Here is a 26,991-nt window from a genome sequence, read left to right on the forward strand (position 1 = left end):
CTTAGCCTAAATTAGTGTTGTGTTTTGTAACTCTGCTAGTCCACTTATGGTTAGCCAATTGCTGAAGAAATTAATGAAATTTTTAGGATTAAAGAACCTGAAAGTTTAAATAATATTGAAAAATACACTCCCCTGAAGAGACTGCAGAGACTAATGGAATAAGAACTGATTTAAGCATCAGGAATATGCTTCTTCAATAGCCTCAGGGAGGCCACAGATAATTCCATTTGTCTCTTCAGTCATCATCTGATGGTATTGGTAAGTTAAAATGCAACTTTAATTATCATTGATTTTCTTTTAGACATGGGTAAACTCAGGGTCTGGAGAAGGCAATGGCACCCCACTTCAGTACTCTTGGCTGGAAAATCCCATGGATGGAGGAGCCTGGTAGGCTGCAGCCCATGGGGTCGCTGAGAGTCAGACACAACTGAGCGACTTCACTTTCACTTTTCACTTCTGTGCACTGGAGAAGGAAATGGCAACCCACTCCAGTGTTCTTGCCTAGAGAACCCCAGGGACAGGGGAGCCTGGTGGGCTGCCGTCTGTGGGGTCGCACAGAGTCGGACACGACTGAAGCGACTTAGCAGCAGCAGCAGCAGCAAACTCAGGGTCAACTAGGAGGACTGCTGTTAAGAAAGAATATACAAAATATTTGGAGAAGGGAATGGCAATCCACTCCAGTATTCTTGCCTGGAGAATCCCATGGACAGAGGAGCCCTGGCAGGCTGTAATCCCTAGGATCACAGAGTCTGACATGGCTGAGCATCTAGCACTTCAAACTTCAACTGGATGCAATAAGTCAGAAAAGAATGGGAAGTGGGCACAAAGTTGTAGAATAGTTTGAGTGGTTATGCACTTCTGGAAGTTACTGCCAGACACAGGAGGAGGTCAACAGGGAAGTCCACTGGGAAAAGATACCAGGAGTAGAGCAAGCCACTCCTCCTTCTCCCAGAACTCCTCAATCCTATGCTTGTGAACTTTTTTAGATTAATCATGGACCTAGAGGTTAAAAATGTATTATAAAATAATGGGTTGGCCAAAAAGTTCGTTTGGGCTTTTCCATACAAACTTTTTGGCCAACCCAATACATCAAGACATCACCAAGTCAGCTTACTTGAGAAGCATGGTGGGAGATTCTCTAAATATTAGAAAAATGTTACATTAAGAAATAGTTTTACATTACTCTCAAGTCATTACAAATACAGGTGATGATTTCACTGAAGCTTAGTGTTTTGATGAAGCATATTACCAATTAGGTTTTTTTTTCTGTTTTTACTTTGAAATAATTGAAGCATTCCCCACTTGATACTATCTGACACAACTGCATACTAGATGATCAGAACCAGGAAACATGCATACCATCAATTAATTTTTAAAGATTTCAAAGTTGGTTACAGCATTTTAGATCCCTGCTGAATATTGAAGAGGGACATTTCCCTGGAAGCAGCCTAGTCACAAAGGTGAAGGTGAGGAGCAGAGAGGTCAGGTATCTCGATTTGAGCAATGTTTCTCAATCCTGGTGAACATTCCGGTCACCTTCACTATGGGCAAAATTCAACCACTGGCTGGGGCTATTGCAAATCAATAAGACTACAAGTAAGACTCAGGCATCAGTATGTTTCCTCTGGGTAATTCTCTAGTGGTTCAGTGTTAGGACTCAGTTTTTTCCACTGCTAAGGGTCTAGATTCAATCACTGGTCAGGGAACTAAGATCCCCACAAGCTGCTGTGATGTGGCCAAAAATAAATAAAAGCACCTCTGAAGATCCTTAAGTGCAGCCAGAGTTCAGATATACTGGTGTAAGGTTGATTTAATGCTTTTTCTAAAATGAGGATTTTGAATATGTTTTGCTTTTGCGATGTCACTGACAAATATTTCAATGTATTCAAACTCTCTTTGCTCTATTTATATAAGTTTCAATTCGCTTTCTATAATTAATCCAAGTCAGCCTTAAAACTGAGCTGTATAATAGGCGATGGGGCGTCTCATCTCCAGACCATGTCTCCTAGAGTCAGGCGTGGGATAAAAAATGGAGTAAACCCGGACATAGTCCTTTTCCTCCAGCTCTAGCTTCTAGTAGTTTGGATCAGTATCACTGTTTTTATTTCAAACTTCAGGAAATTGGGAGAACTACTAATATCACAGAGAGAATATATCTATCTACATATAGATAGATAGATATCTGTGAAAATATAATATATATATATATATATATATATATATATCTATCTATCTCCTTTACGGAGAAGGCAATGGCACCCCACTCCAGTACTCTTGCCTGGAAAATCCCATGGATGGAGGAGCCTGGAAGGCTGCAGTCCATGGGGTCGCTGAGGGTCGGACACGACTGAGCGACTTCACTTTCCCTTTTCACTTTCATGCACTGGAGAAGGAAATGGCAACCCACTCCAGTGTTCTTGCCTGGAGAATCCCAGGGACTGGGGAGCCTGGTGGGCTGCCATCTATGGGGTCACACAGAGTCGGACACGACTGAAGTGACTTAGCAATAGCAATAGCAATATCTCCTTTATATATATATATATATATATAAAGGAGATGGTGATTTCTCCCATATTACTAATTGCAATAACCACGCAGGAATACAGACTCCCTTCTGGGCATAATCAAATTACCTCTGTAAGGGTTCGCCCTAAAACTATTTTTGGAAACTAGGGATTTTCCAGATTAACAAAAGCTGTGGCGCTGTCACTGGCTCAGGCCTGTGTTTCATAATCTAAGCCGCTAAAGCAGCCGCCCTCGCAGTCAATACGAAGCCTTCGCCCTACTTCGATACCTCTGGGAATCAAGGGCTCATCGGGGAGCTTTTTTTTTTCTCCCTTGGAACCGAAGTAGTTCACATTCCTGTTTACTAAAAATACCGTAAAGCAACCGTCTCCAGATTCCTCGCGGGTCACTTTAAATTACAAGTTCGTCCGTACACGACACTGGAGAAACCACTTACACCCACCAATGCGGGCGAAGGTCGATCCGACGCCTCCCTTTGTACTCGCTGAACCCGCACCACCCAAATGCGGAAAGTTAGGAGAGGTAGAGAGACGGGAGCACACAGACGCACGTTCTAGAGAAATTATCAAAGCTGTGCAGGAGTCACAGTAAATTTGCGGACCCGAAGTTGGAAATAAGGTATCTCGTAAAGCTCCCTTATTACTCTTTTGATTAAAAATATTACATACGAGGCGAGGCGGTTTGAGGTTGGGTTAGTAAGTAGACCACGTCCCCAGCCACTCTAGGGAACCAACGGGGAGGTCACCCAGGTCACCGACGGTCCCACCCAGAGGACTCCGCTCAGCGGCCCGCGCGGGCGTAGGCTCCGCGGGCGGAGACAACGCCTGAAGGGACTAGTTGGCACGCCGGCCGGGCGTGGTGACGTCAGGGCGGAAGCGCACGCTGCGTGAAGCGGCCAGAACCCGGCGGTCACGGGAATATCCGTCGCGCCGAGAACGCTGGTTAGTCTCACTCCGGGTTCCGGCTGCGTTGGGCGTGCGTGCAGCTCGCTGAGACTATGGCGTCCGGGCCTCACCCGACCGCGACCGCTGCCACCGCCGTCTCGTCTGCTGCCCCTAGCGCGGGCGGCTCAAGCTCCGGCACGACGACCACGACGACGACCACGACGGGAGGGATCCTGATCGGCGACCGTCTCTACTCGGAAGTTTCGCTCACCATCGATCACTCGCTGATTCCGGAGGAGCGGCTCTCGCCCACTCCTTCCATGCAGGACGGGCTCGACCTGCCCAGCGAGACGGACTTGCGCATCCTGGGCTGCGAGCTCATCCAGGCCGCCGGCATTCTCCTCCGGCTTCCGCAGGTCAGTGCTCCGGGCCCTGGCCGACAGGCGCGCCTCCCCTCCCCACCTTCCCCTTCGCTGCCTCCCAGTACTACCAGGGCCCGGCCGCGTGGGAGGTCACCCCCTGGGGCTCTCCAGCCGCGGGTCGCAGCCAGAGCGAGGGAGGGCGCGTGCGATGGGAGGATGGCCCAGGAGCTGTTCGCGGTGGGGAGGGGGAGGGGAGTGAGCGGAGGCACAAAATGGCGGCGGCGCCTGGTGCGGGCCCGCCTGACCCCTGCGCTTCCGTTCTCTTCTCTTGTCTGCAGGTGGCGATGGCAACGGGTCAGGTGTTGTTTCATCGTTTTTTCTACTCCAAGTCTTTCGTCAAACACAGTTTCGAGGTAAGCAGGGCGGGGGCGGGTGACGGGGGATTTCTCCATCCGGAAATGGGAAGGGAGGAGGGGGTAGTGTCAGTGGCCAGCCTTTTCAGAAAGGGAGTGGTTAGTTTTAGGCCTTTGTACCTAGCTTTCACCCATAGGGGAATAGAGACTTTTGGAGAGGGTTTGAGAACCAGAAGATGGAGCCTGAGCCCAGGTGCCTTATTATCAAGAATTTGCGTTTTCAATCAAATGGAGAGTTCCTGTGAGATTGAGTTTGGCTCCGGTTTTAAAATTAAGGGGAATAAGGACTTCCCTGGTGGCTCAGACGGTAAAGCCTACAATGTGGTAGGCCCGGGTTACATCCCTGGGTCGGGAAGATCCTTTGGAGAAGGAAATGGCAACCCCCACGCCATACTCTTGCCTGGAAAATCCCATGGACAGAGGAGCCTGGTAGGCTACAGTCCATGGGGTCGCAAAGAGTCAGACACGACTGAGCGGCTCAAGTTTGTTTCAGGCAATAAATAAAAAGAAACGTCACACTAGCATAAATCTATGTCCTAGAAATGTCAACTGCAATTTCATTTCACCAAAGGTCCCAGTTTTTTCATTAGAATAAGTTCTATAGACTTTGAGAGGGGCACTTGTTTCTAACTTTACACCTGCAGTGCCATAATCTAACAGCTTTTTATTGGCTCTTTTTTTTTTCCAGATTGTTGCCATGGCATGTATTAATCTTGCATCAAAAATCGAAGAAGCACCTAGAAGAATAAGAGATGTGATTAATGTATTTCACCACCTCCGCCAGTTAAGAGGAAAAAGGTAAGATTGGCATTATTGAATGCAGCATCTCTTGCTACTACTGAACTGTGCACCAATCATATCAAAACATTCTTTCCTCTCAAAACCGATGTAAGGGAAAACTGACTTTAATTTAGGTGTTAAAATTCACATAGGAACACACTGATACTTCATAATTTGAAAAACCACAGTTAACCAGTTATCTGAAGTTTGTAGAGGCAGTTGCGTTTATGGACAATCCTAACAGTGCTGTGAAGCCAGTCCTGTGGTTTTAAGATTAAACAAGAAAGGGAATATGTTTGTCTCAAGTGTGAGTGTGTTCTGTAAGTTATTTTTCTCCTCCCTTCTCTGTAAGAAAGGCTGGAAGTTTAAACACTGCAGTTGAAGTTAATATTGTGGTGAAGTTTTGTGTAGATTGTCTTACCACTGGAAGTTCCAGTTAATTCTTTACCAATTGAGGTTGGCTTTTGTTAGAATACTTCTCAACACTGAACTACGATATCCCCCATTATACCGGATCTGAAAGGACTGCAGGATGATAAAGTTTGGAGTCAAAGGGATTAAACAGGTATTTTGTTTTGGCCAGATAACAGTCTCAGTGAGTGGGCTGCATTTAGATAGGGCATTTATCTGATCTAGTAAGAAAAGAGAAACCAAAATAGTGTTGTTTTATAGGTGGACACCTGCTAACATTTTATGAGTTCCTGTGGGTACCAAAAAGTTGTAGTTGCAGTGCTGCTTGTGTCTACAGATGGCTTCTCGTACTAGATGCTTCTAGTACATACGGTGTAGATTAGTTCTTCTGTTCACTTTTTGAGGAAGCTGTTGTGATATTAGATAAACTTGTATTGAGTATGAAAGGAAGTCAGTTATAAAAAGATTTTAAGTCATTTTGGGGTTGGGCATTGGTTAGTACCAAATTAATAGCTTCCGTGAGTGGTCCTTGTTAGTTGAAATCTGTAAATTGTTGGTAATGGAACTATTGAGAGACAAGTGAATAGTAGCCTTGAAATGATTAGTGCATCTACTTAGATTGAAATGTTGTTACTCAGATAGTTTTCACAGCGGTTTTCAGTTTTCTTACATTCTTTATTCTGTTCTTTTGTCATTCACCATATTTCCAGGGGTAGACTGACTTTTTAATTGCATTTAAAATGTCTTCTAGCTTCTTAGTGAGGAATCCCTGAAACTTGGGAAGTTTTCAAATTGATAATTTAGTATGGTCTGAGCTAAAATTTATATTTAGATCTAGTTGATTGTTAAGGGTGTTTAAACAATGACACTAATAAAAAGATTCTTTAGTCAAAGGATTGTTTGCTTAAAGGAAATAGTTTTCTGTTAGTATTCTTTGAACCATTTTGCTATTATCATTATCTACTTTGAAATTTTTCTTTGAGATGGAATATTCTTCCTTGATGTTAGAGTAGGTTCTCTTAACTGAAAACCTTGGAATTTAAAACATCTCACCTGATTTGACTGTTGTGTCGGGTTTTTTTTCCCCCCTTTTGGTCATTATCAGAGAAATCGATTGTGTTTCAATCTTAGAAGTCTGATTACAGCATGAAATTTAAAGGGAGTTGTTAATTGCATGGAAGCCTTTTTTTAGAAAGCAGGATGTAAAAGTGTTTCTATGCATATTACAAGTTTACTCAGACAGGTAGCTTGTATATGTTATTAACTTCAACTCTTTTTTCCCTTGCAACCGACTATACAGCGACCAGCTACATTTACCAAAGCCTGGGTGATGTGGAGTGGTACATAGCGATGAAGCTGTCGTCATGGCAACAGTGAGTGAAGTATCGAAAATCCCCAAGGAGAAGCCAGTGCTCTGAGAATAGGTCACTGGAATCGGGGACTAACAGGTTGGCCACTGGTGAACCATTTAGAAAAACTCCTGTTTCTTGTTATAAGCGTTTGTCTTTGCTGTCCAAGTTATTAGAACGATAGCTTAGTAATTTTTTTAGATTAATGTCATTAGAAGAGTACCATTAATATCACTTTAGCTAGGTAAAGTGTTTCAGTTTGTTTTAATGGTATTATTTAATTTAGTTCATGCATAGCTTTAACTTGTAGTATGACCTTGCTAATAACAAGCATCAGTTTTGTAGCCTTTAAAAAAAGTTACTGTATTTCAGTGCTGACTATATATTAGAATTACTGGAGGAACTTTTAGGAAAAACTGATGCCCAAGCCCCATTCTGAATTATGTGATTTTTTTTTTTTTCTCTTCATTTTTTTGTAGTTTGAGAATGTTTTTTTAACCTCAGAAAGATGTTTTTTTCATTTCAATAGTTCCCAATTATAGTTTGCTTTTGAGATGCAGCATATTCCCAGCAAATTAAGGGTTTTCTGTGGTTTTAAGGCACCTAGCTTCATACTGTAAGGCTTGTCTAAAAGAAGACAAATTCTCAAAGACTGCAGTAACCCACTTATTGGTGAATATGGTGTGTTATTTTCAACATGCATATACATCATAGGTTAGAGTTAGAACGGTCTTAAGTGATCTTGTCATTTAGTCCAGTCTTCATCCAGTTTATTTCGGTGGCTCTAAAGATGGCCTTCAGTTTGTTTAAACACTGCCGAAGAAAGAAAGATTCTTTGAAGGAGGAATTACAAATTTCTGTATGTTGAAGAACAGTCTGCCTTTTTGTACTACTGATCTCCTTTAAGTATAGTCTCAAAGAATTTGTTCCACATTTTCTTGGTCCTTTGTACCATATGAGTAAGAGAAACCATGTTTGAATCTCCTAAATTTGTTGTTGTGGTTGTATTTTTGAGATCATGCTAAAGGAAATATAGCTGATCTTAGACCCCATAATAAAATTCAAATGATCAAAACCCAAAATTTTGCGCTAAGATTAAACTTGGAGAATTGTTCTTCTCATATAAATTAATCTGAAAAGGTCTGACAAAAGCAGAGGAGGAGTTAGGTTTAGGTGGTTTTTTATCATGAGAATTTTTTCTGAACAGATGAAAGTTTCTTTTAAGCAGGTTTTTTTTTAAGATTTTAAAATGTTACCCTCTTCCAACTTTTATTGGAAAGAAAGTTTACCTAATTGATGAAGAAATTCTAGCAAACCTTAATTAAATTTGATGTGCTTGTTGCCAGGTAAAGTACTTTGTTAATACAAAGAAATAATTTGCTTAGGCAGTTTGAACCTTTTCTTACTGCTCCTATTTGGGGATACAATTGTGATACAAAGTAATCTTTGTAAGTAGTATAAGTTACATGTTCATTGAGCCTCCTTTCATTGTGAGGTAAAACCACTTCTGAACAGTGAAGGTATCAGATTATGTACATCTACAAAATTGACTTCGAAGATTGCAAGCAGTTACTATTGCCTAAGCAAGAAGTTGAGTAGGTAGTTGAATTGAGTAGGTAGTGGGTTTGGTTTCCCTAATTAAATATTGGGATTTTGACACCAAAAAATGTGAAAGTAAAGATTATACCGAATAGATAGAAAATAACTAATTTACTTAAGCAGAATTAGTGATTAAACCTGATTAAGGACCACATAATAGCCATAATACAAATGTTGAGTTGGTTGATTGTAAGAAAATGAATTTCTAACAGAATTTGAAATAAACCCTTAAAGCAAGTTTGATAAGAGATACAATAAATTTGTTCAACATAAATAGGAAAAAATGAAACAATTTTTCCTAATAATTTTATAAGGATTCTAATGGAGCAGTTTACTGTTTGAGTTGCACCTTAAGTGTTAAGTTGGTGTGTAACTATACCACCAGAGGTATTCTGTCTCCTAATGAATATCTGATGAAAGGGTCATCAGATAACTGGTCCATTGGTTAAAGAGTTGGTTAAGTAGATTTCACTTTTCCCCAGATTTCCTGTTATAACATTTGAAAAATCATAAACCTTAAGATCTTTGGAACACATTTTTGTGTACACATTTGTTTCTCAGTCACTAAGTCGTTTCCAACTCTCTGCGACTCCATGAACTGCAGCACAACAGGCTTCCCTGTCCTCATTTGAATTAAATTTGATTTTTTCCAAAGAACAGTGAACTTGTAGCCTGTTTGTCCTGATAAAATGGGTTCATTATTTATATTTTTATGTTAGAAATCAGTCCCCTTCCCAACTGAAAGGTATGGCTTCATTTCTCACCTTTCAAAGCTGTAAAGAACTGAATTGAGTGAAGGCCACTTTCAGCATTAACAGGCTGTTTTCCATCTTGTCAGCTTTTCCAACTTTTGTCTTATAGCCAACTTGATAGTATAGCAAAGCTAGAAATAGTTTAGTTAAGCATTCCAGTTTTATAGTTTGAAACAGGAGAAAGGAAAATAAATATGACTGCTGATTTTTTTACTCTAGTAACATACATTACAGGATAATATAGCTGATTTCAGTTTCTTTTCTGATTTTCAAGTGGATCTGTAGTGTAAAATTATGAAATTAAATTTTTTTGTATTTGGTATCCACAGTAAAAGGAGAAGGGGGGACAATGTTCAGAAGGACTATCTTTAAAATGTTGTGTTCTGCCTAGAGCAAAAACTTGAATTTTTTAGCTGAAAATAAGTATGGGGGAAAATATTTACATATTCTACCCATGTTAAAATCAGCTTCTAAATAAAAATGTGTTTTTTTGTTGGTTGGATCTAAGAATGTAACAAACGAAGGACATTGGTACATTTCATACACTTTAAGAAGAGAAATTCTAAGTCCTGACTGACTTCTCATTAAGAAACTAGTTTTCAATTTTAAGACTTAAATTTAAGACAGTTTTTTAATTGAAAGAACTTTTCCCCCAAGCACCGAACCACAGATAAATCGCCTCTCATAACTTTTAAGCTGTCAAAATTTTGGTCTGACACAGAGACCTTATGTGCTGTTTTAGTTTCTTCATTATGGTTGGCCCTCCCTTCTCTTTTGCATTGTGTACTAAAGATGCTGCCTGATAACTGAACAAATTTAGGCCTGGTTTTATTGATCACTTTGAGTGTTAAATTGGATTCTTAAAAACATTTCTTTGGTAATTGAGCTGAATCTTTAGTTTCCAGATTATTAACAGAGACTCTTAGATCAGTTTATTTAAATGAACTGCCCATTTAGGGGAATCTGAATTAGCTACCCACCCTATTTTCCCCTAATTTTAGTTTTGGTCTTAAACTAATCATGAGTTGATATTCTGTAAAATCACTCTAATCTTATGAAGTCTTTGTAATACATATCTTCAAGAGCTATGAAGTCTTTGTAATATATATCTTCAAGAGCTATGAAGTCTTTGTAATACATATTTTCAAGAGCGCATTAATTTTGTTTCTAGTCTGTGTAGACTAATGAGATTATGAAAATAAATCAGGCTATCTGTTATGTAATATAATACATCTGGATGAAAAAAATCATAAGGATACAAGTAAGAGCATTAGACTGAAATTTTTTTCATTTCAGCGTTTTGTTAGTAAACTAGGAAGTGAGTCTAGAAAGTATATATTTAATTAGCATAACTTGGACAGCACAAGATCAATGCTTTTAACTTGTTTGCAGGAGTTTAAAAAGCTGGTTTCTGTTGCCAATAGTTGGTTGGAAGGGAAAATGGAGATACCACAAATAAAATTTTTGGGATGTGCAAAACAGTTTTGATTTTATTTCTTACAAACTATAGGACTCCAAGCCCCCTGATCCTTGATCAGAACTACATTAACACCAAAAATCAAGTTATCAAGGCAGAGAGAAGGGTGCTAAAGGAATTGGGATTTTGTGTTCATGTCAAGCATCCCCATAAGGTGAGTTGTAGAGTACAGAAATTACATTCGTAAGTATTAGGGTTTTGTTATTTTTAAAATTTTATTTCCTGCAAATTTATCTTGGAGCACTAACCATTGGTTTTAAAAAGCAACTTTTTGGACATTGAAATGATCAGTAAAATGAGAATCAAAGTCCTGGGTTCGGGTCTTAACTTTTTATTGTGTGGGTGTAGATAAGTTCTTTTTGCTTCTGAGGTAACCCAATGTTCATACTAGAGAATGGAGATTTTTACATATTAGCCATGGAATGAATAAACACATGTGTCTGCAGAAGTACCTGGTGGTATGTTACCCTGTTGCATAGTGAAATGGCTTAGAGTGTGTGGCTGCTCACTTTCAGCATCATTAAGTGTTCTTAGGTTTCTCCAGTGTCTCTTGGCTTCCATAAGCTCAACATAAGCCAGAGCACAATGATATGAGCTCTGGGGACAGGACCATCTGCACATAGAAATGTGTTTCTGCCATTAGCTGTGTGACCTTGGCAGAAAACTCCATGCCTCAGATTCCACATCTCTAAAATTGTGAAATGAGAATGATGATGATAATGGTCCAGAAAGATCTGAGCTCAGGTAAACTCAATTGAGTTTTTAAAATTTATCACACTTTAGTATGGTAAGCTTCACTGTAGAAAGGTTTGGTTACTTAACTATAATACCCACTCTGAGTTGTGCATAGTATGCACCATACACATTGTGTAACTTTAAAACAGTCTCTAGGGTGTTTGTACCTTTGGAAATTAAGTGAAATAATCAGTTCCTGTCACATGAAAAATTAGATACTGTTCTTAGATGATTTAACTTCTTTTTTCCTGTACAATTTTGGAACATTTCATGTCCATGTGAACTTTAGTAACATAAAAATCTACATTGACTATCAGGTACATTTTAGGTTGGTCTGTATTATTCATGCAGTTTTTATGAATTAAAACTTGCTCCTAACATTTTCAGTTACTTATGTTCATTGAACTCTGTACTTTGAAAGAACTTCCAATATGCTAAACTAAGTTTTTTTCCCTTGTTCTTCAGATCATTGTTATGTATTTACAAGTCTTAGAATGTGAACGTAATCAAACCCTGGTTCAAACTGCCTGGTAAGTTGCTTTTTTACATTTCTTTCCTAGCCAGGAAAACAGAAGCAGAAATAAAGTAAGTTTCATTTTCCCTTTCCAAAATAATGAGATAAGTTTGTTTTGGTGCTTTTTGTTTTTTTGTTTTTTAATCAAAAGGTAAATAATGCTTATTTCTGCTTCCTGTTTTCTTGGCTTGACTAATTACTTTTAATGGAGAACTCAATTTAACTTTGTTCTTTTTTCTACTCTTTAATTAAAGGGTAGTCCATGATGGTAAGTCATAGAACTCTGCCCTCTGCACTTCAGCCCATGACCTCAGGATGGCCTGATTGGCTGCCCTGCTCTCCAGCCAATCCAGTGCAAGCTCTCATCCGAGATTCACTGAAGTGGTCCATATCCATCTGGCAGCATCTTCTAGTTCTGTCGGGTTGTCAAAAAGGATTTGTATATTTGTTTCTAGAAGTAACTATTCAACATGCCTATGTATTTAATGTATACCTGTAACTATCAAAATGAATAGTTCATTTTTGATAGATTTGTTGTCCAGCCATTATGACTTTTGTTAGGAGTTTGACTAGATTTCTATTTTTAGTATGTATAGCATGAATTCTACCAGTGGAAAGAGCAGCTTAAAATGGGCACCATCCCCATTCTTGATGAATGTATAGCTGCTGGGATATTGGAGGCAATGGTATTAGAAGTAAGAAGTACTGCATTTTAAAGAGCTGTTAATTTTAACATAGAACTCTAAAACTTAGATTTTAGAGATGTGTGATTTGTAGTGCTGACTTACTTAAAGTTAAAATAAGGAGTTTGTGGTTCAGCCACAACTACTGTCTTAAGACTGTTGATGTGCAGTACTTAAGTGATGTAATTCTTATGTTCTGGACTTAACGACTGCCATGCTGCTTTATTAGTAATATTAGAAAAGTCTCATTGCTTTTATAAAATGCATGACTTTGATATATGTTCTATAGATTTTTAGCAGTTTTCATGGGTTACGGACTTTTAAGAAAACAGTCTTTTAGTTTAACCTTTTGAACAATTTGTAAAATTTATTCAATACTTCAGGAATATTGTGGGGAGGGTTCACTATTATAAAAGTCCAGTGATTTATTAACTGAAGTAGTTACTGCTTTTATTTATATTTAGTCACACTTGTATATAAACAAGGCTGTTATATATATTACTTGCTCTTCACTTCCCAACCTAGGTTTTCTGAATTAGCTTAGTTTTCTTAATCTGGTGCTTGCTTACTGAAAATGCCTTTTTATCCCTATCACAGTATTGAATTTTTGAAAGAACTTGATTGACACTGCTTTTCATTGTGGATAAAGGAGAGAGATGGTCAATAATTAATGGCTTGAAGTATTGTTGGAGTGGTTTATCATTTCTGAAACTAATCATGTCAGAACTTTCAGAGCATTGCTTTTCATAGAAATATGTTTTTTTAAAAAACTGTTCTATGTGGAGTAATAGTATGGAATTATTTTAAAGGACTTCTGTCCTATATAGGAGACATGAAGAATGATTCTAGTGTTAAATTCTTATCTCTTACTGCTTTTGAGTTAAGAATTGTTATATGCTAGAATACTGAAAATACAAACATGAGAAGAAAAAAGAATAAAGTAGATTGAGTCTCCAATTTTATGTAAGGTTCAGAGGAACTGATTTGTTTACATACAAAGCTTATGGTTGAAATATTTTTCAGGAATTATATGAATGACAGTCTTCGAACCAATGTATTTGTTCGATTTCAACCAGAGACTATTGCATGTGCTTGCATCTACCTTGCAGCTAGAGCTCTTCAGGTAGGTGCATATGTATAGCGAGAGAGAGACGTAAATCTTGTATAGTCCAATAGGATAAATCACAGGAATTAGCAGTTGTAATAAAAACAGTGAAAATTTCATCTAATCTTGTTTTTATGGTTTAGATTCCATTGCCAACTCGTCCCCATTGGTTTCTTCTTTTTGGTACTACGGAAGAGGAGATCCAAGAAATCTGCATAGAAACACTTAGGCTTTATACCAGAAAAAAGGTAATTCTGTTTACCAGCACTTGTGTTAATATTTTGTCAGTGCTAAGAGTGTAAACTTATGTAAAAGAGAAATACTAATTTCATTTTCTTCCAACAGCCAAACTATGAATTGCTGGAAAAAGAAGTAGAGAAAAGAAAAGTTGCCTTACAAGAAGCCAAATTAAAAGCAAAGGGATTGAATCCTGATGGAACTCCAGCCCTTTCAACTCTTGGTGGATTTTCTCCAGCCTCTAAACCATGTAAGGTTAATAACTTAAGCACTGTGAATGTGTGGTTATTAGAAAGTTTAGCATTTCACAGTTGCATAGAAACAGTGATGTTAAGCTATTCATATTTTCTCTCTTGACAGACAACTAAGGACTGATAATTGAATGGTACTTGGTTACATTTAGAAACTTATTTGGCCTTCTGTATAATCTAATAATTAACATGACTTAATGTTCTTTTAAAAGCATCACCAAGAGAAGTAAAAACTGAAGAGAAGTCACCTATTTCTGTTAATGTGAAGACAATAAAAAAAGAACCCGAGGATAGACAACAGGCTTCTAAAAGCCCTTACAATGGGTGAGTATACTTGAGTTAAAAAAATGGCCTGAGGAATCTTTTTATGTATGTAATTTCTAACACTATGTACATAACTAAAAAATTGTGTGTTTTTTTAAGTGTAAGAAAAGACAGCAAGAGAAGTAGAAATAGCAGAAGTGCAAGTCGATCAAGGTCAAGAACACGATCACGTTCTAGATCACATACTCCAAGAAGACAGTAAGTAAACACTTTGTTGGGGAAAGCAGTCTTATTTGGAGTCTTAAAAGGTTATGGCTTAAAAAAAAAAAATTGCACATGGACTGTTTTCAAAGTTAGGCTAGATTTAATTCAGGGTAAATTGTCAGAAATGAGTTTGGAGATATGCTGTGTAGGCATGTGGCTTTTTTGTTTCGTGGTGGTATATGGCATTCTGTTGTAGTTTTGCTTTTGTTTTCTGTAGAGGTGTACAGCCTGGCCAACCACTTACTACTAATGAAGAAGCAGGTTAACTATGGTTAAAGAATTTTCCCTAGTTAACTTTATAATTAGATGGCCAGCTACTTGTGGCTCTTCAGTGGTTCTTTTGAGCATATGGGAGATAATTCAATAAATAGCTAGGACACTCTGTAAAAACGAATTACTCCCTTCCTTAGAATATAGACGTAGTATATTTAAGGTTTGTTTAATATGTTAACAGGCTGAAGGAGAGGTAGTGAGGGGTGGGGAAGTTTATTAAACATCTTAAGTCTGGTCTGTCACTGATACATTGGTTTTGTTTTGAACCTGCTATGAGCACCACCAAAAATATTTGCTCCCAGTAGAAACTGACTCGCAACCTCAAATTTTTATTATCTAAGTTATAATAATAGGCGGAGTCGATCTGGAACATACAGCTCGAGATCAAGAAGCAGGTCCCGCAGTCACAGTGAAAGCCCAAGAAGACATCATAATCATGGCTCTCCTCACCTTAAAGCCAAGCATACCAGAGATGATTTAAAAAGTTCAAATAGACATGGTCATAAAAGGAAAAAGTCTCGTTCTCGATCTCAGAGCAAGTCTCGGGATCACTCAGATGCTGTCAAGAAACACAGGCATGAAAGGGGACATCATAGGGACAGGCGTGAAAGATCTCGCTCCTTTGAGAGGTCCCACAAAGGCAAGCACCATGGTGGCAGTCGCTCAGGACATGGCAGGCACAGACGCTGACTTTCTTCCTTTGAGCCTGCATCAGCTCCTGATTTTGCCCATCTACAGTGTGATGTATGGACTCATAATCAAAATATTAAAAGCAAACTGATTAGGATTTGATTTCTTAAACCCTCTAGGTCTCTAGAAACACTGAGGACATTTTCTTTTGAAAAGAACTATGTTTTTTGGGGGTTTTTTTTTTTGCACATAAAATGCCCTAGCAGTATCTAATTGAAAACCATGGTCAGGTTCAATTGTAATTATTATAGTTGTGTATTGTTTATTGCTATAAGAACTGGAGCGTGAATTCTGTAAAAATGTATCTTATTTTTATACAGATGAAATTGCAGACACTGTTCTATTTAAGTGGTTATTTGTTTAAATGATGGTGAATACTTTCTTAACACTGGTTTGTCTGCATGTGTAAAGATTTTTACAAGAAAATAAAATACAAATCTTGTTTTTCTAAATTGCTTCAATCTTATTTAAATAAATTATTAAAAAGAAAAATTTTTGATAGTAAAATGCCTGTACTGATTTTCTGACAGACCTGTTTCTTTCCTTGTTATATAAAGTTTGAGATTAAAATGTAATTCTTACCTGCACTGGGAGCTTTCTTAGAAATCTTCCTTATATAGGTGGAAAAAGCAAATGGGTTTGGTCCAACAGTGTAACATTACATGTTTTATTGTAGCATGAAACTTAAGTCAAAATTTGATTTGCACATAAATGGGTACCATAAGGTTATTTAAGTCAGGTTTTAAGTACTATTTTGAAGGTGAGCAAGTCAGAATTTTCAACAGGATGGCAAATTAAGACCAGTTATTCAGCTTTTAAGTTTTTCTTTAGGTATTTAGGCTAGAAAGTGAGCCCATCCCCCAGTTCCTCCCCCTGCGGCCCCCATCCTGCCTGGCTGTTCAAAGGAATATGTGATCACAAAAAAATCCAGAAGTCGTATAGCCAAGGGTATTTTTAAAATTATTTACTTGAGAGGTCCCTAATATTTTGGAAGTCAATTTAGAGACCTTAAAAAAGCCATAATAAAATATTGCTTTATAGTTAAGTTTTCCATTAATTTTCACCCATCTTGACTACTTACCTTGTCCACTAGACTTGGCTCCAAATGATTTGTTGCTGTTTCAAAAAATCAAACACACCCACAAAGAGATGAAGATTTACTGCCATAAGGATGTTTAAAGTAGTTACAACTTCTGAAGAGGACTCCAAAGAAGATTTCCAAATACGTTCTGCTATGGTGGGCAGTGGGGCTGGAAAAAGTAGCCTCACAGGGAGACGAGATTCACTTGGAAATAAAAATGTCAGTATGGTGCTTAAGTCATTTACATTCCTAACTAAAAACTAACATGGCCTAGCATGATCTCAGAGAAGTCAATGGCAACCCACTCCAGTGTTCTTGGCTGGGGGATACCAGGGACGGGGGAGCCTGGTGGGCTGCTGTCTATGGGGTCGCACAGAATCGGACACGACTGAAGCAACTTAGCAGCAGCATGACCTAGTGTAAATGAGCAACTTCTGGAAAGGTAATAGTTCATTGTTGTTTCTACATGTGCTTTTATGACACATATTGCTGATCTGTAACAGTATTTCTAAAGAGCTTAAACTGCCTCTAAATAAATACTGACATTTCTAAGACCAACATTGAAGAAAGGCAAATGACCTTTTGAACAAAGACCCTGTTGAAAAATCCTGAGTTCTTAATAGTGTAGCAATTCTTACTGTATCCTTGTTTGTAAATAGCATGTGGGTGAAGGGCATTTGTGAAGATGGAAGATGCAGAAGATAGACCTGCATGTGAGGTAAGAGCTGTATGTTACAGGTTGCTTTGGAATGATTACTTTTTTCCTTCTGCCCTAATTTTTGTGCTATTTCTTTTTTTCTGGAAGTGAATGAATTTTTTTTAACTTTATATGTTAGAGTATAGCAGATTAACAGTATTGTGATAGTATCAGTGTCTTGTGCTGTTACTGAATTTTCTAGGTTCTTGTCGAGAGTTTAGGCTCTTACCAAGAGTTTAATAATCTTATGCTGCTGAACCCACATTTAAAAACTTACAATTATGGGGAAGGTCAAGTGAGTACCCATCTCTCAGCTCCAAAAACAATGATCAATTCTAGGTCAGGCAACCTTTTTACTCTAACATCTAACTTAGTATTCAGGTTTCCTGTTTGTTTATAATTGGTTTGTTCAAACAAGGTCTGTATTTGGTTTTAATCACAAGTTGTCCATCTTTTTTCCCCCTGAAAATTTGGGTCCTTTGTCTTGTAATTTTCATATTCTGGGTTGGCTCACTGTAACCCTGTGGTGTCCCTAAACACTTCTTTGTTCCTCATAGATCCCAAGGTTTGTTATTTTGAAACACACTGAATTGCTGCCTCGTTCACCAGGTATCTCACCTAAGTTCCTGATCCTAAAACGTTACTGCTTGTATGTACATCAGCAATCTCGTATGTATGTGCCCCATTTGTATCTGTTCTCTCAACCTTTGTTTCCCACTACAGCTGTACTTCTGCAAATAAGATGTTATTTGTCTTAATTCTTAATACAAGTCCTATTATGTTATAGAATATTACATTTGTCATTTACAATTGGCATCTTAACCCTAAAGACAGACCAGTGGAATTCTTAATCTCCTTTCCATTTTAAAATAATCATAAAAGTCATGACCTCTTTCCTGAATTTAAGTCGCAGCCACCTCAGGCGAAGAGTTGACTCACTGGAAAAGACGCTGACGCTGGGAGGGATTGGGGGCAGGAGGAGAAGGGGACGACAGAGGATGAGATAGCTGGATGGCATCACCGACTCCATGGACATGAGTTTGGGTGAACTCCGGGAGTTGGTGATGGACAGGGAGGCCTGGCATGCTGCGATTCATGGGGCCACAAAGAGTTGCACACGACTGAGTGACTGAACTGAACTGATGGCTTTAAATATTGTCACTGTTAACATTAGTTGTTAAACACATATTTATGCCTGCTATCTGCATCAAAAGCCTCCTTTAAAAATTTGAAGTTTTTTTTTTTTTTTTCATGAAAGTATCCAAAAACAAGATAATTTCATAGTAACAAATAATATTTGTTTGTCCCAAGAGCCAACTCCTAGCTCACCATGTGGAAGTGTCCAACCTTTTGAGACACCATGGACTGTAGGGTCCTCCAGGCTCCTCTGTCCATGGAATTCTCCGGGTGAGAATACTAGAGTCGGTTGCCATGTCCTCCAGGGGATCTTCCCAACTCAGGGATTGAACCTGGGTCTCCTGCATTGCAGGCAGATTCTTTACCCTCTGAGCCACCAGGGGAAGTAAAGATTAGATTTTTAAAAAATCATGTTAAAAGAAGGCACACATTGGGAGCTCTGGTTAGTGCTGAGATAGAGAATGTCAGGCAGATTGATAAGGAAAATCATCTCCCCTACTGGGAACACTGGAAGGGGAGCAGCTTTCACCATGCGCCTCGATTCCCTGTATCCCCTGGAGTTAGTCACTCCTGTAGCTGGAAGTCACAGCTCACTGTCTGTAGCCATGGGAACTTGGCCCATTTCTGGGCTTTCATGTCATTTCTGCATTCAAGTCATTCCTCTACTAAGGTAACCCGGCAAGTCATTTAAACTCTTGTCTGCAAACTGGCCCTCATAGCATTGTGTATAGTATATGTGTTAGACATAATGGGGTTCTAGTTTTTACCTCTGCAGCCCAAACAATTCATGTTAGAAAGCACCCAACTACTTCGACGAGTTTGAAGTCTACGTTTCCTTGAACACAATTCAAAAAACATAGCTGTTTCAGAATACTACCTCACTGAGATTAACAGTACAAGCTTTTCATAATTAAAGTGTGAAGTCAGCAGCTGTCCTCTTGACCCTTCTGCTTTTTGCCACCTCTGCTCAGAATAATTCCAACCCAGTTCTAAGAACAGAGGAAGTTCCTCCCCTGCCTTCTTATGTCATCAAATTCCTTTCCCCTGTATCAACTGTCATCTCTGTAGTATCTGTAGGTCTTTGCCACAGCCCTTCAAACTGTAGCTTAATGATTTATTTAAAATGTTAATCATATGTTGCTCTAATACATAGTTTCCAAGCGTTTCTCATTTCACTCTACAAACCCTTGACTTGGGCTGTATAAGATCTGACCTTTGCCAGCTTCCTCCATCCATCAACAGTGTTTCCTCTTCCTCAGGTGTGCCCCTCTATTCCAAAGTCTTCCCACTTCCTGTCCTCCCTGCCTGGGATGCCTTTCCTCCAGATCATCGTTCAGGTCCCCTCTCCAGAATCCTCTCTCCAGAAGGGCCTTCTTTCACACCCTATCTAAAAACAAGCCCCTCTGACAGCCCCCCATCATGTTCTGTTCCTTAGCTAGCCCTAACTTTTTCATAATGCCTGCCACTATCTGGACTTTGCTTATTTTATTTTGTCACTGACTCTCATTATTATTAATAGAGTATAAACTTTGAGAGAGCAGCAGAACTGTGGTTCATTCATTATTGTAATGCCCCTTATCTAATCCTACAGCAGTGCCTGACTTGTATTAGGATATGCAATAAAAATAATGAGGAATGAATTTTACAAACACTAATTCACTGAGTGGCACTTTTCAGCCCTCATCTTTCAAGTTTGAGCATGTGTTCTTTTTCCAACTGCCCTTCTAGGAACATGTCTATTCCTTTTACAAGGTTCTAGGGCTCCAGAGCTCACAGACTAAAGCAGGCAGATAAACAACAGCCCAGGGGTAGCAAATTGGTGGGCGCTGGGCCACATCTTAGCTCACACACCAGTATTTGGTTTGAACAATGTTTGTTTTAGGTGAACTAGTTGCTAACATTTTTAAATTTGGAAATACATAAAAACCTAGGCCTCCAACTTTTCTAAAAATTAGAATACATGAGATCTACAATCCCTCAAGACAACAAATGACCCGAGCCCAGCAGCCTTCTGGTTGGGGTGTGCACACCAGTGTGGTATATTTCTGCCAACTCCCTCTTAATTGCAACAGCAAAGCAGGTGTCAACTGACATTCATCACTGTTGATGGGGGTGTCTTTCTGGGATCCTGCTCCTTTTACTCACAGATGTTACCTGCCTGAACCTGACATCTCAAAGATAATCCAAGACCTATATGAACCCCCACATCTGTGAACATGGTACTGTGTACCTAGGCTCCTGGGTCAGTTGAAAATCAGATTACTTATTGTGCCCAACATCTCTGCTAGTTAACTGCAATGCAATGTGTTTACCTTTGCAAACTGGAATTCCTCACTCAAGCAGTTCTTGCATTGCTGCAGCACTTGCAGAAAAATTCCATAAATGGATTCTTCTGTTTTTACACGGAACGTGCGACACGTCAGGTCTTTGTACAGAGCACAAGGCACGTCGTAAATCTAAGCCACCGTGAGGTAAAATAATCCACCCTTAATTAGGAAACTAATTTTCTACTCAAAATATATTCTTTCTAGGGCTTTTTCAAACAGACCAAGTTTCATTCATTTGACAAATACTGCAACCTAGACTAGTGTTGACATTGTTTAGTCATGCTCTCAGCCATTAGCAGACTGTGTTTTTTGAGCTGTGTTGCCAATATCTTAAAAATATACATACACATTCAGGGGTGTGGTATAGTTGATTTACAATATTAGTTTCAGGTATACAAGAGTAATCCACCATTTTTAAAGGTTATGCTCCCATTTATAGTTGTTATAAAATAATTGGCTATATTCCTCATGCTGTACAATAGCTTATTTATTTTATACATAATAGTTTGTACTTCTTAATCCCCTGCCCCTGTCTTGCCACTGCCCCCTGCCCTCTTCCCGTTGGTAACCACTAGCTTGTTCTCTACTGTCTGTAAGTCTTTTTTGTTATACTTATTAGTTTTATTTTTTATATTCCACGTATAAATGATATACAGTATCTGTTTTTCTCTTATTTCACTAAACATAATGCCTTCCAGGTTTACCCATGTTGTTGCAAATGGCAAGATTTCACTCTTTTTATGGTTAAGTAGTATTCTATTATGTATATATATGCCACATCTTTATCCATTCAGGCGTTGATGAACACGTAGGTTGCGTCCATGTTTTGGCTGTTGTAAATAATGCTGCTGTGAACGTTGGGGTACATGTATCTTTTTAAATTAGTGTCTTCATTTTTTTCAGATCATGTGATAGTTCTATTTTCAGGTTTTGAGGAACTTCTATAATGTTTTCTACAGTGGCTGTACCAATTTATATTCCTGTCAATAGTGTACAAGGGTTCCCTTTTCTCGTCATCCTCTTCAACATTGGTTGGTTGTGGTCTTTTTGATGTAGCAGACTATATCTTATACACAACTGAAATTACGTCAACAAGCTTCAAAACAGTCAAATTGCAAATGTCAAGTTTGTACTGTGATTACATATATGCCTGATGAAAGCTTTTCTGAGAGGTTCCTAACTACAGAAAGAAGGGCAAGGAGAGAGGGGCTTCCTGGTAGCTCAGTGGTAAAGAACCTGCCTCCAATACAGGAGATGCAGGTTTGATCCCTGGTCCAAGAAGATTCCACCTGCTGTGGGGCAGCTAAGCTCGTGCACCACAACTACTGAGCCTGTGCTCTAGAGCTGGGGAATCACAACTGCTGAAGCCTGAGCTCCCTAAAGCCCACGCTCCACAATAAGAAAAGCCACCGCAATGAGAAGCCTGTGCAGTCCAACTGGGCAGTAGCCCCTGCTCACCGCAACTAGAGAAAAGTCCCTGCAGCAAGATCAACACAAACCAAAATAAATAAAAAAGTAAAGAAGGGCAAGGAAAGTTGATGTCTAGAGATGTGGCAGATACCTACATACAATTACCACCTACTTGCAGGGTACTTGCTATCCGGGTGGAGACAATTTTTTTTTTTTAAGGTAAATAATGTCCAAAATAATCCTGAGTATATTTTGGGACCAAGCAAGCAGTACACAGAGCTGAGCTAAAGAAGGAGGGACTGCTGTGGCCTCGTGGCTTGGAAATTTCAGAGGACAGGAAGTGCGGCTGGGCCTGGGATGGACAGGATTTAAAAGGATAAGGAGGAAGATGTGGTGTAATCTCAAGGCAAGGCTCGATGTCTGGACTTGGATAGCTGGGCGTGGGGGACAGACATGAGGCTTGTTTGCTCTGACAGGAAGGGCTTGTGCAGCAAAGAGTGAACAATGTTGGAGCAGAAATGGTGAGGCTTATGGATTCAGATTGCCTGGGGTCAAGGCTCAGCCTCTCTACTCACTAGCTGTCTACCTTTGCACACTACTTAACCACTCTAAGCAGTCACTTCCCAGCCATAGAATTAGTCATGAACCTGCTCTATTCAGGTGTTAGGAGGATTAAAAGAAATAATGCATATAATCTTGTAGTAAATGTTAAATAAATAATATTATCATTATTAATATCATCAGAGGCTTGTGGATGACAGACTGAGATAGACTAGAGAGCCATTTTAAGCATGTGGGTGACTATTATTTTCCTAAGGTAGACTAACAAATTACCACAAACTTGATGACTTAAATGTCTTCCCTCACAGTTCTGGGGGTTAGAAGTCTGGAATCAAGGTGTCGGCAGGACCGTGCTCCCTCTGAAGGTTCTAAGGAAGCATCCTTTCTCAATTATTTGTAGCTTCTCCCAGCAGTCCTTGACATTCTAATCCTACCTGCATTCTCTGCCTCCGTCTTCATGGGGCCTTTTTCTCTGTACGTGTCCTCTCTTCCTCCTCTTCTTTTGTTAATTTAGCTGTTTTATTTTTAATTAACTTTTTTTGTTTTTTGGCCATGACACAAGGCATGCAGGGTCTTAGTTCCCTGATGAGGGATTGAACCTGTGCCCCCTGCAGTGGAAGTGCAGAGTTTTAACCACTGGACTGCCAGGGAAGTTCCCCTTTTCTCTTATAAGGACACGAGTCATTGGATTTAGGGCCCAGTCTAATCCAGCATGACCTCATTGTAACTAATTACATCCACAGAGACTATGTCCAAATAAGATCACATTCTAAGGGTCTATGTGGATATGAATTTGGGGGGGGGGACATTATTCAACTCACTATGGGGACATAAAAATAACATTGAAATTGAAAACATTTTAAAAAACATTTTGAAATTAGATATAAAAAAGCAAAAAAACTACAAAGAATTCCTGTATATCCTTCACCCAGCGTTTCCAAATAGTAACATTTTACCATGCTTGTTCTATCACTCTGTCCCTCTACGTGTGTATGTAATGGATTCTCTCATGTGTCTGAGGTGAAGTTGTTGCAGTACCATGTCCTTTTACCTATCAGTATTTCACTGTATATATATATGTATATAATAATACAGCATTAAAGAAGGTGGAGTAGAAAGACATGCCCTAGTCTTCTGAGAAATTGCAACTCGTTGCTGAACAACCATTGACAGGAGAAGGTTGGAATCCATCAAAAAAGATACCCCATATCCAAGGGCAAAGGAGAAGCTGCAGCAAGACAGCAGGAGGGGTGCCGTCACATTTAAAATCAAACCCATGCCCACCAGAGATGCTTGGAGGGTACAAACACAACTTTGTGTGCACCAGGACCCAGAGGAAGGAGCAGTGACCCCACAAGAGACTGAGCCAGACCTGCCTGTGAGTGTTTGAGTGTCTCCAAGGAGGCACAGGGCAGCAGCAGTCCTGGAGGTGGGGTGGGCGGCATAAGTCCCCTTGGAGGAGGTCTCCATTAGCACTACCACAGAGCTGCCAGGTGGGGGATATACAAACTGGAGAACAATTACTCCAAAGAAATTCTAGCACTGTTGCAAAAATTCTAGGGCCCACAACAGACTTCCCAACCTGGGAATCCAGCAAAGGGACTGAGAATCCCCAGGGAATCTGACTTTGCAGGTCAGCGGGATTTGATTACAGAACTTCCACAGGACTGGGGAAACAGAGACTCTTGGAGGGCACAAACAAAACCTTGTGCACACCAGGACCCAGGAGAGGGGAGCAGTGACCCCACAAGAGACCCAGCCAAACTGCCTCTGAGTATTTGGGAGTCTCTGATGGAGGTGTGGGTCGACAGTGGCCTGCTGCGGGGTCAGGGACACTGACAGAAGCAGTCCTGGGAGGTATGGCATGCTCACATAAATCCTTTGGAAGGAGGTCTCCATTACCCCTACCGTAGTTTGGCCAAACTACAGGGAGGGAACACAGCCCCACTCATCAGAAAATGAAAGATTTACTGAGCATGGCCTTGCCCGTCAGAGAAAGACATAGTTTTCCCCACATCCAGTCCCTCCCATCAGGAAGTTTGTACAAGCTTCTTATTCTCATCTACCAGAGGGCAGATAGAATGAAAACCAGTCACATAAAACTAACCAAAATGATCACATGGATCACAGTTTTGTGTAACAAACTATGAGCCATGCCGTGTAGGGCCACCCAGACAGATGGGTCATGATGGAAAGTTCTGACAAAACATGGTCCACTGGAGAAGGGAATGGTAAACCACTTCAGTATTCTTGGCTTTGAGAATCCCAGTAACAGTATGAAAAGGCAAAAGATATGACACTGAAAATGGACCCCCCCCTCTCCCGGGTTGGTAGCTGTCCATTATTCTACTGGAGAAGAGCAGAGAAATAGCTCCAGAAGGAATGAAAGTGCTGAGCCAAAGCTGAAATGATGCCTACCTGTGGATGTGTCTGGTGGTGAAAGTAAAGTCCAATGCTGTACAGAACAATATTGCATAGGAACCTGGAACGTTAGGTCCATGAATCAAGGTAAATTGGAAGTGATCAAACAGGAGATGGCAAGAGTGAACACTGACATTTTAAGAATCAGTGAAATAAAATGGACAAGAAGGGTGAATTTAACTCAGATGATCATTATATCTAATACTGTGGCAAGAATCCTTTAGAAGGAATGGAGTAGCTGTCATAGTCAACAAAAGAGTCTGAAATGCAATACTTGGGTGGAATCTCAAAAATGACAGAATGATCTTTGTTATTTCCAAGGCAAACTGTTCAACATCACAGTAATCCAAGTCTATGTCCCAACCAGTAATGCTGAAGATGATGAAGCTGAATGGTTCTATGAAGACCTACAACACCTCCTAGAACTAACACCAAAACAAGATGTCCTTTCCATCATAGGGGGCTGGAATGCAAAAGTAGGAAGTCAAGAGATATCTGGAGTAACAGGCAAATTTGGCCTTGGATTGCAAAATGAAGCAGGGCAAAGGCTAACAGAGTTTTGCCAAGAGAATGCACTGGTCATAGCAAACACCCTCTTCCAACAACACAAGAGATGACTGTACATATGGACATCACCAAATAGTCAATACCAAAATCAGACTGATTATAATCTTGCAGCCAAAGATGGAGAATTTTTATACAGTCAACAAAAACAAGACCAGGACCTGACTGTGGCTCAGATCATGAACTCCTTATTGCAAAAATCAAACTAAAATTGAAGAAAGGGAAAACCACTAGGCCATTCAGGTCAGTTCAGTTCAGTTGCTCAGTCGTGTCCGACTCTTTGTGACCCCATGAATCGCAGTACGCCAGGCCTCCCTGTCCATCACCAACTCCCGGAGTTCACCCAGACTCATGTCCATTGAGTCAGTGATGCCATTCAGCCATCTCATCCTCTGTTGTCCCCTTCTCCTCCTGCCCCCAATCCCTCCCAGCATCAGAGTCTTTTACAATGAGTCAACTCTTCGCATGAGGTGGCCAAAGGACTGGAGTTTCAGCTTTAGCATCATTCCTTCCAAAGAAATCCCAGGGCTGATCTCCTTCAGAATGGACTGGTTGGATCTCCTTGCAGTCCAAGGGACTCTCAAGAGTCTTCTCCAACACCACAGTTCAAAAGCATCAATTCTTCAGTGCTCAGCCTTCTTCACAGTCCAACTCTCACATCCATACATGACCACAGGAAAAACCATAGCCTTGACTAGACAAACCTTTGTTGGCAAAGTAATGTCTCTGCTTTTCAATATGCTATCTAGGTTGGTCATAATTTTCCTTCAAAGGAGTAAGCGTCTTTTAATTTCATGGCTGCAGTCACCATCTGCAGTGATTTTGGAGCCCAAAAAAATAAAGTCTGACACTGTTTCCACTGTCTCCCCATCTATTACTAGGCCATTCAGGTATGACCTAAATCAAATCCTTATGCTTAGACAATGGAAGTGACAAATAGATTCAAAGGATTAGATCTGATAGAGTGCTTGAAGAACTATCGACAGAGGTCTGTAACACTGTATAGGAGCCAGTGACCAAAACCATCCCCAAGAAAAAGAAATACAAAAAGGCAAAATGGTTGTCTGAGAAGGCTTTACAAATGGCCAAGAAAAGAGAAGTGAGAGGCAAAGGAGAAAAAGAAAGATATATCCATCTGAATGCAGACTTCCAAAGAATAGCAAAGAGAGATTTAAAAAAAAAAAAAGTCTTCCTAAGTGAACAATGCAAAGAAATAGAGGAAAA

At 39.8% G+C, this 26,991-nt stretch overlaps 1 protein-coding gene across 3 annotated transcripts; it reads left to right on the forward strand.

Moving 5' to 3' along the window:
* Positions 1–2,610: 2,610 nt before the first annotated feature.
* CCNL1 (cyclin L1) lies at positions 2,611–16,880 on the forward strand. 3 transcript variants are annotated; one of them, XM_055569248.1, is made up of 11 exons: positions 2,616–3,826; positions 4,111–4,185; positions 4,874–4,983; positions 10,587–10,707; positions 11,754–11,818; positions 13,509–13,608; positions 13,734–13,838; positions 13,936–14,077; positions 14,291–14,402; positions 14,502–14,600; positions 16,663–16,880. In XM_055569248.1, the coding sequence occupies exons 1-11, from the start codon at positions 3,524–3,526 to the stop codon at positions 16,676–16,678; spliced, it is 1,248 nt and encodes a 415-aa protein (XP_055425223.1). In that variant the 5' UTR covers positions 2,616–3,523; the 3' UTR covers positions 16,679–16,880. The 3 variants fall into 3 exon arrangements, 2 of the variants coding, with proteins under 2 accessions (XP_055425223.1, XP_055425222.1); XM_055569247.1 differs by lacking the exon at positions 16,663–16,880 and adding an exon at positions 15,221–16,021 and having other exon boundaries at positions 2,621–3,826; XR_008710637.1 differs by lacking the exons at positions 13,936–14,077; positions 14,291–14,402; positions 14,502–14,600; positions 16,663–16,880 and having other exon boundaries at positions 2,611–3,826; positions 12,057–13,608; positions 13,734–13,782.
* Positions 16,881–26,991: the final 10,111 nt, after the last annotated feature.

The sequence above is a fragment of the Bubalus kerabau genome, chromosome 2 (assembly GCF_029407905.1).
Source record: "Bubalus kerabau isolate K-KA32 ecotype Philippines breed swamp buffalo chromosome 2, PCC_UOA_SB_1v2, whole genome shotgun sequence".
In the NCBI taxonomy this organism is placed as follows: domain Eukaryota; kingdom Metazoa; phylum Chordata; class Mammalia; order Artiodactyla; family Bovidae; genus Bubalus; species Bubalus kerabau.